Here is a 12,715-nt window from a genome sequence, read left to right as displayed (position 1 = left end):
ATCAAGAACAAAAAAATGAATGTATACCTGCTAATACTAGAATAAAATAGGCTTTCCTGCTGTTTTCTCTTGCACGTATGACGTAAAACGCTTCAAGAATTTTGGATATTCTCGTTTTGCCACTGCCCGTAACACTGATGCTGGTGCCCATCCTCCTGGGTTCACTAGAAATAGACAGGAAGAAAGACACTGAAATAGAACAAATCAGCTAAAGGCTAGAAAAGAAAATTTGTTACTCCTGCAACTCTTTCTGAAGTAACAGGAAAGAATATTGATCAGCAGATTTTTTTAATGGCCTTACAGCGTAGCACTTTCTACTCTTAATACTCAAGCTCAGTCCAGTTCTATGATGCCACTATTTAGAAAACACGTTTGATGTTGTGTTGTGAGTCTTTGCGGAATGCCCAAATGGAAGATTATATTCTCCAAGGACTTCCAGGAAACAACATAAAAAGAGACTTGAGTTACTTCTTACTTCAAAGAAAACAGAAGTCAGTCTTAACTTTTCAATAACTGCTGCATTTGTCTGCAGAATTGCTAAATAGCCAATGTCTTACAAATTATTTTAAAAGCACTTCAAACAAAATTCAAACCAATTCTAAAATACGCTTTGGTACACAGGGCAAGTATTTTGCTGAAAAAGTTGCCACTTCCCATATAATCATAGCTCAGAATTTATTAATGAAAATGTATTTTTTTTATGTAACTGGGAAACTTCTGACAAGGAAAACACAGCAGCTTACCCCAGAGTTTAACACCATATAGTATTTGTACAGGGTTTAATACAAATTACGTCACTCCTATACAGCAAAGATTTATTGAACCAATTTTTCAGACTTTGACTCTTAGTAAGCCATATAGTAGGTGGTTAGAAGTAATAAGCAGGTGAGCTACTCTTGAAGTGTTTTGTAGCTGCAGGAGAGGAGCTAATAACTATGTAGCTCCAATACTACACTATACTGCAAAATACTAGGTACAGTAACAATACAGTTTGGCTTTGATAACTTTTCAACCAATACCAAGGATTCCATCAGTTTAAAAAAATACTGTAGGCTAGATTATACAGCTTGTAAACATCCTCATACAAAATGTATTTGCTCCTTCATAACACTGAGGGTAAGAACTGTATCTTTACTATCAGCAGCTTTTCAGCCTAACAAGATGAATCGGGGGGGGGGGGGGAACACATTATAGCAATACAGGAAAAAAACACAGTAGTGCTGAAATGAAAAGCTATGCCAAGTCATCCCAGTTGCAAACATTTCTTCTGCCCACGCTCCTGCACTCCAAGGTTCTGTACTTCGGACTGAGCTACACACATTTAATCCTCTCAGAATGCCACACGAGGAATGATCCCATTCACTGACTCATGTAGCGCATAAATCAATCTTTTTGAACATGAAGACCGCAAGTGTGGTGCTATATATAAATTTAACAGGAAACAGCATCAAGCTTTTTTTGCCAGTATTCAGCTCCCCAGAATTAGCAGTGATCATGAATGTCGTACCAAAAACTTTTAGACTTACCGTTAGCTACATATGTAATCTTGCATAGGATGTTGTCTCTGCTTATTTCCTTGTTCCCCTCTGGTGGGCTTACTAAAGTCTGACAAATCATAGCAATATTTATTTTGGCACGGACACAACGATTGTTCAGCTGCCAAAAAAAAGAAACACTTGTAAGCCTCAAACTAAATTTGCTTCAGCACACTTGACTGCTAACATTTTAATTTACTATGAAGTCTAAGACACTCCAGAAGCTGTGCTGCTGAGAGTTTGCATTCTGGCATTGCATGGATGTAACATGCATCTGAGTGAAATGAAAGGTACATGGTGAATAGGGAAAGGGTTAAACTAAAATGCCTGAATCTCAGGTTTCTGCTTGCTTAATAAATATTACGAGTGAATTACTTCAATTATTGTGACAAATGAGTAAAGAAACATTTAAAGAATAACTTATCAGCACTTACAAATATCTGTTAGCAACTTTTCCCTTGTAAGCAGGCTATGGCATGGCAATCAGAACAGAAATACTCCAAAGAAAACAATCATTGCGGAACTATGTAAGATGGAGCTTTAACAGATACCATATCTAGATTTATACAAGCCTACTCCTATATCTGACAATACCAAAGAGTATAACCTCAATTCTTTAAAAAGGTTTCACATCTCCAGAAATTTTGCTTCCATTCTGTTGCAACACCATAGATCTGCCAACTGTTGAGATAAGGCAAGAAAGCTTTTGGCTCAGAATGCCTTCATCAGGTCACTGTATCACCTGGTTTAAATAAACCATATTTTTGCATCCCCCCCCAATCTCCCTCACTCTAGTACTGCACATGCATTACCATATAACAGGAAAATGTTACCTTAAAAGCAGAACTTGATAGAATGCAACTAATACTTACAGGAGCACTGTCATGTTCCACAGAGAAATTGCACACAATCCATGTTTCCGGATCATTTTCACTGAATGCTGGTATCTTTCTGATGGCAGACAAATAGAGGACATCCCTTTGAGAAGCTGGCCACACCCTCTGCAGAGAAACACCTGAATATAAGCTTTTGCAATTTTGCAAATTAAGTACTTACTATCCTCAGAGAAAGGAAAAAAGCAAGCGAGGCAAACCAGGTCAGTCACGTTACTTAAGTAAAAGTTTCTTCAGGTTAGTAACTTCATTTTCAAAACTGAAACAGAACATAGCTGTACAACAGCTATGTATCAGGTTATAAGGCTATGCTTCATTTTAAAAAAATGTAAGGCAAAAGTTTAAGGCCTTTGAAATGCAGAAAGCCAAGCTGCAATGACTTTTTCAGTAGGTGAACAGGAAGAGGCAGTTCCCCACCTGTTCCCTCAACCTCAGGTTTACATTTTAGTCAATACTTGTAAGTTGCAAACTGAACTAGTGATTAAGTAAGTGCTCAAGGCCAGGTTGGATGGGGCTTTGGGCAACCTGGTCTAGTGGAGGGTGTCCCTGCCCATGCCAGGATTTTCAGGGTCCCTTCCAACTCAAACTGTTCTATGATTCTATGATAAGTATAAATAGATGCATCTACAGTTACTTATGTCTTCAGAGAGAGGGAGAGAAATATTTAAAACAAATATTATTTCAAAAAGCTACTATTTCAGTAAGACAGATATGGTAAACTGATACTATCTAAGAGAAAGTTTCAGAAGCAAAATGTCTGATAAAGAAAGAAAATACACAAAAGCCATTTTCCTGACACTCAACAGGGGAAAAAAGTCTAGCTTTTACCACAACACTATATAGTTTACACAATTGTCTTACTCAAAATCATGAGTTCTCTGTTACAGAAGTTTTAAGGTAACCGCATTACTGGTAAAATTGTCAAAGAAAAATACTTGGTTTAATATTTGAGTATACTACTAGTTGGAATCATGCAAGATTAAAGATGAATCTGTACACTTCATTCCCATTTTTTGAACCTTTAAGTTACAGTTGTTGGGTTATAATTCAGATGAACATTTTAGTAAATTTACACCAGAATTGGTTGGGGGGGAGGGGAACATAATGAAGTTACAAAATCAAATATTGTACCAGCAATTATATCACCTCAAAATGCAAATGTGTACGTCAACTACTTGTGGTCAACAATAGCTTGCATTATTGCAACAAAATATATGATACAGTGGTATAGGTTTCTTCCTTGCGGTCAGTGTTGATTTATTGCTTCAGTTTGCTTTAGATGACCCTTGCCTTGCTGGCATATTTAGAGATTAAAAACAGTGCTCATTTGTTGTTACAAGCTCTATCAGACACATGCACATCCAATTATGCTATCAAGACAAGTCTGAAAAATTGACAAAGTTGCAGCTTAATAGAGAACTTGTTCTGAACTGTTGTTTTGAACAGTATTTTAAGTTGTTAAGCCATTAAAGTATTCAGAATAAGATTAGAACACATATGCCCCAGACTGTCTCAGTAAGGTATGCATACGGCTGAAGTGTTATTACCTTATGTGTCTGGTAAATGATGATTGCATTATCAGCTAAATTTTCCACAACATGGAAATTTTCAATTGTTGCTAAAAGATGAAGGAGGGAAAAAAAATCCATCAGTAAACAAGCACAGATATTAGGTCAATGTTATAAACAATATCCTTGCTGGTATACACGCAAAGCTTAAGAACCAATTCCTTACTTTCCCAGTCATTACGAACATCGACATTCCAGAAGTAGTGGCAAACTTCATGCCCTGTTACCCCTTTAACAGCATGGGTTGCTTTCAAAGGATCTAACACTATTCCATTCTCTTCTACCTCTCTTCTGTATACCTATAGCCAAATACAAAGAAAGAAATGTAGAACAGAAATTGTCAAAACTGTTTGTGTTTAATTGTTTACAATTTCATGAAGTTTTTAAAAAACACTTACCTAGAAAAATAACACATGGATCATTTGCCATGTCAGTGTTCTCTAGTAACTACCAATGCAAACATTCTTAACATGGCAATCCACATTAAAATACCAGTCTCCAAAAATGATTAAGCTACCTTATTTATCACTATGCATACGGATCCATACAAGCACAATACAGCAGTACAGCAGCCAACACAGTAACTTGCTACTCTGTAACATTTGTTTTACACATCATTTTGATATCAGATTTTAAAGTAGGAGAGAATGAGAAAGGAATCTGCGAAGACAAAGCTATTGCAAGAGTTACACAGGATTTTGTATTAAGAAATAGATTAGAAGCCAGAGCTCTTGTGCACTCCAGTCCTAACTTAAACAATGCTATTCTAAGAGAGAAGTTTCAACAGCATAACTTGCTGAGTGATAGTATTCCCAGAAAATCATAGAATCATTTATGTTGGAAAAGACTCTTGAGATCATCGGGTCCCACCGTAAATCTAACACTGCCAAGTCTGCCAGATTGAAAGTATCCATCTTCACAGGGTATCATCTTCTATCAGTTAAACAAAACCCGAAATGTTTACCTTCATTTCTCCTTCTTCTACCACTAGCTGCCAATTGGCATCTCCTCCTACATCTTGCAAGGAATATGTCATATGGTTTTGTACCATCTCTTCCACCTTAAAGGAAAAAAAAAATTACACATTTTTAACTCATTCCTTCCATCTTCTTGGGCAGAGACTGTACAGTGTTGCAAGCCACAAATCAATACTTAAAATTCTGTGCAAAAGCTGAATTTGGACAACAGAGTTTTCTATTACAGGTTAAGAACAAGCGGATACTTCTAGCCTTCAGAAACAAAAGCCAAAATCTTGATTCAGCTTCCAACTTCATTCTTTATGGGTACTTCCTCTCCTTCCTTTGCACCTCTAAACTGTCAAAACGTACTATTTCTACCCAAGACAGTTTTATTTCCGCCTATAGGAACTTACTTCAGGTATCTTTAAATAGAATTACCATGCACTGTAAGATATTCACTGAAGAGCATTTTAAAAGCTGAACAAAGGTGAAGGGGATGGGGAGGAAGACAGACAAGCTCTAAAAAAATGAATGCATATCAAAAGTCATATTGGAAGAGCAGTGAGGAAACAGTCATGAGCAAAGCATGCTTATTCTGTTTCATTGGCATCTTTGCAGTCACCAGCTAAAAAAAAAGAACAGAAATGCTTACATTCAAAAAAATTATGATGATACAGAGACTCTATGATTATAAAATACTAATTTTAAAATTATTTAGCTAGACAGTTGTGTGCTTTTTTTAAAGGGCCAAATATTTGACATATTTTTACCAAACTATGTGAATACTTTTTAATTCCATATAATGTGCATGAAAATGGGTGCTGGGACAGGAAATGCCTTTTTATTTTAAATCTACAATCTTGTTTTGTTTCTTTGGTTCCCCACCCCTTCCCAAATCCCACTCTCCCCCAAAGAAAAATGGAAGCAACAATAAAAGGTAAACATTACACAGCAATGGATACAAGTACTGGAAACACTTCAATAACTTTTTTCCACCCAAAAAGTAGGTGACTACTAAAACTTGTCACAGCAAATAAGTCCATGTGATTGATACTATTTTCCTGAGTTACTAGAAATACCTTTTTTTAAAAGGAAAAGCACTACAAGCAAAGGTTAGTCAATTGACCAACACAAAAATTAGTCTAAGTACTCAATCACAAGATTAACAGCCTGAACCCATAAATGATTTTGCACAACTTACAAAAATAGTAAGCCTAATGTGCATATAAAATAATGTATAAAACATATATTTGAGCAAGTAGTACATGTAGAAAGCAAAATTTAAAAATACTTAATGATCTTTTTCTGATATGATACAGAATTTAAGGATGTTATTTACTTTTAATTTAAGGCAGTAATTTTGTTTGTACTATGTACTCCATGAGCAATACACTTAAGGCCAGGAAGAAGAAAGGTAATTGAATCAAGTCAAAATCCAAGTACAGCATCAAAATAAAATCCATTGGATGGAAATTCTAGTTTATCTTAACTATAGACTTCTCTACAGAAAGAAACAGTCCAGTGTTGGGGGTTTTCTCTGGGGTTTGTTTTGGTTTGGTTTTGAGTTATAATGAACTAAAAACACCTGCAAGATTTGTGTTTCTGCTTTTAGACAGGCCATCTTTTCCTGCCACTTATTGGCAGGTTTCCTGCAAAAGATTCTTCTATTTCATAGTATTATAGAATGGTTTGGGTTGGAAGGGACCTTTAAAGATCATCTAGTTCCAACCCCCTGCTGCAGGCAGGGACACCCTCCACTAGACCACGTTGCCCAAAGCCCCATCCAACCTGGCCTTAAACACTTCCAGGGAGGGGGCCCCAACAACCTCTCTGGGCAACCTGTTCCAGTGCCTCACCACCCTCACAGCAAAGAATTTCTAACATCTAATCTAAATCGACCCTCCTTCAGCTTAACCCCATTACCCCTTGTCCTGTCACTACACTCCCTGATAAACAGTCCCTCTCCAGCTTTCCTGTAGGCCCCTTCAGGTACTAGAAGGCCGCAATTAGATCTCCCTGGAGCCTTCTTTTCTCCAGGCTGAACAACCCCAACTCTCTCAGCCTGTCCTCATAGGAGAGGTGCTCCAGCCCTCCGATCAGCTTCGTGGCCCTGCTCTGGACTCGCTCCAACAGCTCCATGTCTCTCTTGTACTGGGGCCTCCAGAGCTGGACACAGTACTCCAGGTGGGGTCTCACAAGAGTGGAGTAGAGGGGCAGGATCACCTCCCTCGACCTGCTGGTCACGCTGCTTTTGATGCAGCCCAGGACACGGTTGGCTTTCTGGGCTGCAAGCGCACACTGCTGGCTCATGTTGAGCTTCTTATCAATCAACACCCTCAAGTCCTTCTCCTCAGGGCTGCTTTCAATCCATTCCCTGCCCAGCCTGTAGCTGTGTATTTATTTTTTTCCAGTGAAACAATGACAGCACAATCCAAACCAGGTAAGAATGTGGGCTATTTAAAGATTCAGTTTACTAGCTCTAGGTGACACTTCTCTCAGAAAGGAATCCTGGCCATGCTCCCAACATTTACCTGCAACACCTTCAGGTCCTTATGCCTCTTCTCCCCTAGTTCCTCACCTATTCAAGACAAAGCTAGCTTTTCTATGTTTGTTTTGTCTTTTGCTGCTTTTTGCTAAATGCAGAGGGATGAGGGGAATAGCAAGGAAAGAAGAGGAGGAGGCATCCACAGGAGTGCAACCTAAACAGTTTTCTTTCTTCTGCTTCACCAAGGAATTGCAGTACCTACAACAGCCTTGCACATACTACCTCTCCAAAGTGTGTGTAATCTAGGCACTGGTTGCTGTCTGTCAATCTGCACCTATTTCAGAGGCACAGAATCAAGATTCACAGCTGCCTTCCCACTGGGGAGGCCACACGATTACCTCTGGGTTCCTGGCAGGCTACAGGCATGGTCTGCAAAAATACTTGTAACCTGTATGCCATGCAGCCTTGGCCTGAATACGAAGTAGGAAGTTCTTGACTTTCAAGGCCCTCAGAACAGCTCAATCTATTTTAAATTTCATAGTCCTTCAAAAGAAAGTGATCTGCAAAACATCTACAGCCTTTTAAGCCCACAACCTCCCAATCAACTGGCAGAGGCAAATCAATGCTTTTCTAGAGGCACACTGCAAAACCAGCTCCCATCACAATACGTTTATACTTCTCAATCTTGAAAACAAGGCTGCAAGTTTCTACTTGGCCTTTTACTGATACCACAATTCCCTTCATATTAATGAAGTCTAGAAACAAGTCACATCTATTCAGAATCAAGATATTAGGTTGCCTTTCCAAAAGTCAAACCTTCAGCCTGGGGACAGAAGCCACTTCCCTATTAATAACCAATTTGGTTGCCACCAAAAGGTGTTCTGCTTTTCTCTTCATGCTCTCAGTTGTCTTTCACCTGCTTGTTCAGTAGCAATGACGCTCCAGTGCAGGTGGACTGACTTGTTGATCTAGCAAAAATCTGTTCTAGGGAAAATATTTGGGAGGGTGGGGGAGTAGTTTCCTATAAGTTCAGGACCATCCTTTCTGCAGTGAGTTCATTAACTCGAAACTGCATTCAAAGGCACTCAGTAGTAACTACTACACAGTATAATCCATGCAGCAGCTGAAAAAAGCAACAGCTTGACTCCAAGTCCATTTGATTTTGATCCTTATCCTCAATTTGCATGATTGTGATAAGGACCTGGTCCACCTCAGATTTGTTTTTAAATGGATAGTTTTTCAGCCACACTAGTGCTCCGATATTCAGGTTTATCACATGAATGCATAAATGTTACCACAGGCATAAAAGAGGTGAAAATGAGAAGGCCTGCATATTTTAGCAGCTCTGAGTTCCCCTTCTACTGAACTGCCCATGTAGCCTGACAGACAACTGGCTCCTATCTTTGGAATCAAACTTGCTTTCTGTTACTTCATATTCCCCTTCCTCCCAAACAAAAACAAGCTTGAAAAATTAATTTGACTGCTGGAGATGATCCTGTCAGTGTTGTGCAATATGACCTGCATACTTTTTCCCCTTGTGATAAGTTCAAATTTCAGAAATAAACTGACTGTAAAAGGTCAAGGAAAGTGTCACGATTTCAGTCCAATAAGCAAGTCCTTAAATGTTAGGGTCCTGCTCATAAAGCTGGCAGTAAGGTCTGCAGGTGGTACAATTCCAGGCTCTGTTAATCAAAAGAAAATCCATTCCTTCTATTTGAAAGAGCAGGTTGTTTGCAGTGTTAGTTAATAATTTCAAAAAACCTCCAGTATCAGATCCCAGAACGAAGCTCCATATTCACAATCACATACGGAGCACAGCAGAAGGAAATTAATGCCATGAATGCCACATCTGCACAACTTTTTTTGAGACACAAGAGCAAACACATCAAGTCATCTATCTAATCCTGCTCTGAAATACAACCTTCAGAGCAAGCACCTAGAGTAATTTTGCATGTTCCATTGTACTGGAATATGCCACTATGACTACATTGACATATTCAGGACGTCAGACTTATTTTCTGAAGGATAAGTGAATATATTGAAACTCTTCCATAAAAATTCTCATACCTACAATCTTGTTTGTCAACAACACAGTTTATGACCTTTCAGTAACAAAGCTAGTTGTAGAGGTAAAAAATGGTAATAGGGAACCTTAACATTTAGTATCTTAAAGCCATTATGAACAAATGTTAAAGACAAAAATCAAACCTTTGATTTAAAAGCAAGAAAAGCTACTCAATTTGAAGCAAAGACCATTCCCAGCCCTCACAAACCAGGTGTAATTATACTTTTATTATAATCAGAAATGCAAAACTTTCAAATTGTAGGCATTTCTGTTAAAGCTTCTGAATTAAATCCAACAGTTTCACAAGATTTGGGCATCTGCACATGTGATATGCAAAGCAAGCGTAATGTAAAAAGACAACCATTTAGTACAGGAATAGAGAACTCTTCTGTTTGTCTCCACGTACTAGGTTAAAGCAAGCAGTGATTTATGTAACAAAAAACCCAGGTTCTAGAGAAGAGGATGAAATACAGCAAAGATATGCAACCCCCACTCTACACATTAATACAGTACCTGGGCGCTGAATCTGTGAACATCGTCAGAGGCACTGACTAGATCAATGGAAGACATGGAGGAAGAGCGACTATAGGGCTACCAGAGACAGACAAAGAAAAAACCAAGTAATCAGAACACAGGCACAACAGAGCATTCAGTACCAACTTGCAAGCACAAGATAATGAAGAAAAGGAAAACAAAAGCACCATAAGCAGCAAGCACAGCAGCAAATGCTGATTTCATGCACCTATTATGTATTATGCTCCCACTGTAGCCCTGAGAGGAGCATAGTGTTTCCAGTAACACTAAAAAAAAAAGTCAACTCATCCAATACAAAAGACTGGTTTTGTTGGGTTTTTTTCTTTACAAAGTCAATTCAACGAATTTTGGTGAAGGTATCATGAAAACACTGAGGTTAGTGAGTTGGGATTTTTCCTTACTTAACTAACTGACAAGGTTGACACAAGTCAAGAGTATTCTAAATAGGTACTCAAATCAGTATGATTTGAGCCAAGACAAAAAACAGTCCTTCTCCAATTCCAGCTGCTTCATTTGGAAATGAGTAAACCATCAAAAGTTACTAGAAACACCCCCAAAAAAATCTCACCTATCCATACAAAATATTATGTAGAACTATCATAGATCAGTCCATTAAACAGAGGAGATCATGAGAAATATCTTACTTTTTGGACAAATCGATGAGTCCCCACAGCAGAATATGCATCTCCAGAAGGTAAGGATGTTGGCCAGTGTAATCTGACCTTTTCACTTTGGGACTGCAACAAAACAGATTTAATTAGTAGTAGTCAGCTGCTACTGGTTGGACTATGAAACAGAGTGAGTCATCCTCAGTCTACATAGTGACTACAACAACTAATGCTGTCCATGACAGGCAGGAAGCTGTCATCCTGCTGGAATTCTCTGTTAGTGAATGGGCCTGGAGACTGAATTTGTCTATACTTCAAGGTGTATTTCTGAGTTAAGGAAAATAGATCGGCAGCATTAAGGATCCATGTAGTTGTACAACAGCCACTCAAAACTTTTACTCTCCACTAAGAGGTTCCAACGTAGGTAAATTCTGCTGGGTACTGTACATGCGCTAGAAAGTCTTTCCATTCTTAACCAAGCCATTGTATTCACTACATTCAAAAGCCTAAACACTTGTAAGACAAAGGATGCACCACTTTGTTATTCCCTCTCATTTTATATACTGCTATATGTTTTCATATTCTATATATTTCCTCACATGCACCTTGTCCCTTTTTGATCCTTGTCATTGAAGTATACTCAAGAAATGAGTTTGAGAAGTAGCTAGAGCCTACAGGATTTTAAAATAAAAACAACCACCAACAGAACTCTGTCCTTCCTATTTCACATACTGCCAGAGTCAAAAGAAACTTCAAATCAATAATAAGGTTTTGATAAATAGCTGCAGTGTTTGATATTCTTATTTGCACAGGGCATCAGTTACATACAAAGATAAGCTTTATAGAGGACACTTAGTTAAGAACTAGGAACTAGAGATACTCAATTAGCTTAACACTTATACTACCCTTTTCTATGTAAGCTGTGAAGTCACTTTCTCAAAATTAGTGTTAAGCAACAATATTTAACTGTAAAAATATCGTGACCTCCCCTTATTGGTGGCAGAATAAAATATTCAGGAGATGCACCCCAGAACTGAGTTTAAGTCACAGAATTCTCCCATGAAGTGCCCATCATGAAGGCATTTTTCAAGTATCAATACCTGTTCTTCCATTTTATCTTGCCTATCGAGAGCAGCTTCAACAGCATCAAAGAATTCTTCTTCATTAATCAGACTATTAGGACCCTCCTAGAGCATAAAAACCAAAACTAGTTCAACATTTCGGAGACATGAGAGTTCCACTTAAGTTTAATATAAGAAATATATATTTATATATTATGCTTATAACTGATGGAAGCAAATTTCTCCTATAGATCTCAAATATTTTCACCAATATTCTTAGACTACAATTCCTCTGAAAACTCTACTTCTTAATGGAAGTTACAACCTCCAACTACAATTTAGGTATAGTTGTATAAAGAAGAAAAAAACCAGGAAACTGAGTAACAGTCTCAATACACTGTGACATCAGATTTAGGTTTTAATTAATATTTATCTTCTCTTAAAAATGTATACAGTGTGTCAGTAAAGTACACATATTAACATAATTGTGTAGTTACACTCCTTCCAAGTATTCCAGTGCCTTAGGGCGGGTTCAGATATGTGCTCAAAACATAACATGAGAAGACAAAATTCTGGGGATGTCTATTGAAAATTCCTGGAAAGCACAGTTGAACACTGAACAGCAGGTAGAGTTGAGTCAACTATTAAAATCTCAAGACTACTAAGTAAAATGGTAATTTCAGAAAATTAAGTTTACTTCATTTATTGTATTGTAAAACAAGCTGGTCCAGCAAATTTCAAAAAACTACTTTACAACAGGGATATCTGGGAGAAGCAGCTGGATTCATAACCAGGTAGACAAAGTCTAACTTCCTATTCATCTTTCTCTTTTACAGTGTATGCCTCAGTCACAAGAGAGGACCTAAGCTCAAGCATCTTTTAAATGTCTCAACATATTACTACTATTTCTCAGGCTATGATTTGTAAGTAGAAACGTGTTTGACTAATGTACACGAAAGGGTCAAGTTCTTAAAAAATGCATTATAGGTGCATTAGTTTACATTATT

At 37.9% G+C, this 12,715-nt stretch overlaps 1 protein-coding gene across 3 annotated transcripts in view; it reads right to left on the bottom strand.

The window, feature by feature from the left end:
• Window positions 1-12,715, bottom strand: part of CERT1 (ceramide transporter 1) — an 83,417-nt gene that overhangs the window by 4,106 nt on the left and 66,596 nt on the right. For 2 of the 3 annotated variants that reach the window (XM_054811127.1, XM_054811126.1), the window contains 9 exons: window positions 11,748-11,834; window positions 10,684-10,776; window positions 10,019-10,096; window positions 4,961-5,056; window positions 4,163-4,295; window positions 3,976-4,046; window positions 2,408-2,536; window positions 1,527-1,656; window positions 28-164 (listed from right to left, as the gene is read on the bottom strand). In XM_054811127.1, coding sequence (XP_054667102.1) covers window positions 37-164; window positions 1,527-1,656; window positions 2,408-2,536; window positions 3,976-4,046; window positions 4,163-4,295; window positions 4,961-5,056; window positions 10,019-10,096; window positions 10,684-10,776; window positions 11,748-11,834 — 945 coding nt within the window. In that variant the 3' untranslated portion in view covers window positions 28-36. The remainder of the gene's footprint in view (window positions 1-27; window positions 165-1,526; window positions 1,657-2,407; window positions 2,537-3,975; window positions 4,047-4,162; window positions 4,296-4,960; window positions 5,057-10,018; window positions 10,097-10,683; window positions 10,777-11,747; window positions 11,835-12,715) is intronic. The other variant, XM_054811125.1, reaches the window with a different exon arrangement.

The sequence above is a fragment of the Grus americana genome, chromosome Z, assembly GCF_028858705.1.
Source record: "Grus americana isolate bGruAme1 chromosome Z, bGruAme1.mat, whole genome shotgun sequence".
In the NCBI taxonomy this organism is placed as follows: domain Eukaryota; kingdom Metazoa; phylum Chordata; class Aves; order Gruiformes; family Gruidae; genus Grus; species Grus americana.
The sequence above is the reverse complement of the archived record's forward strand: the minus strand, read 5'-3'. Positions and strand labels throughout refer to the sequence as shown.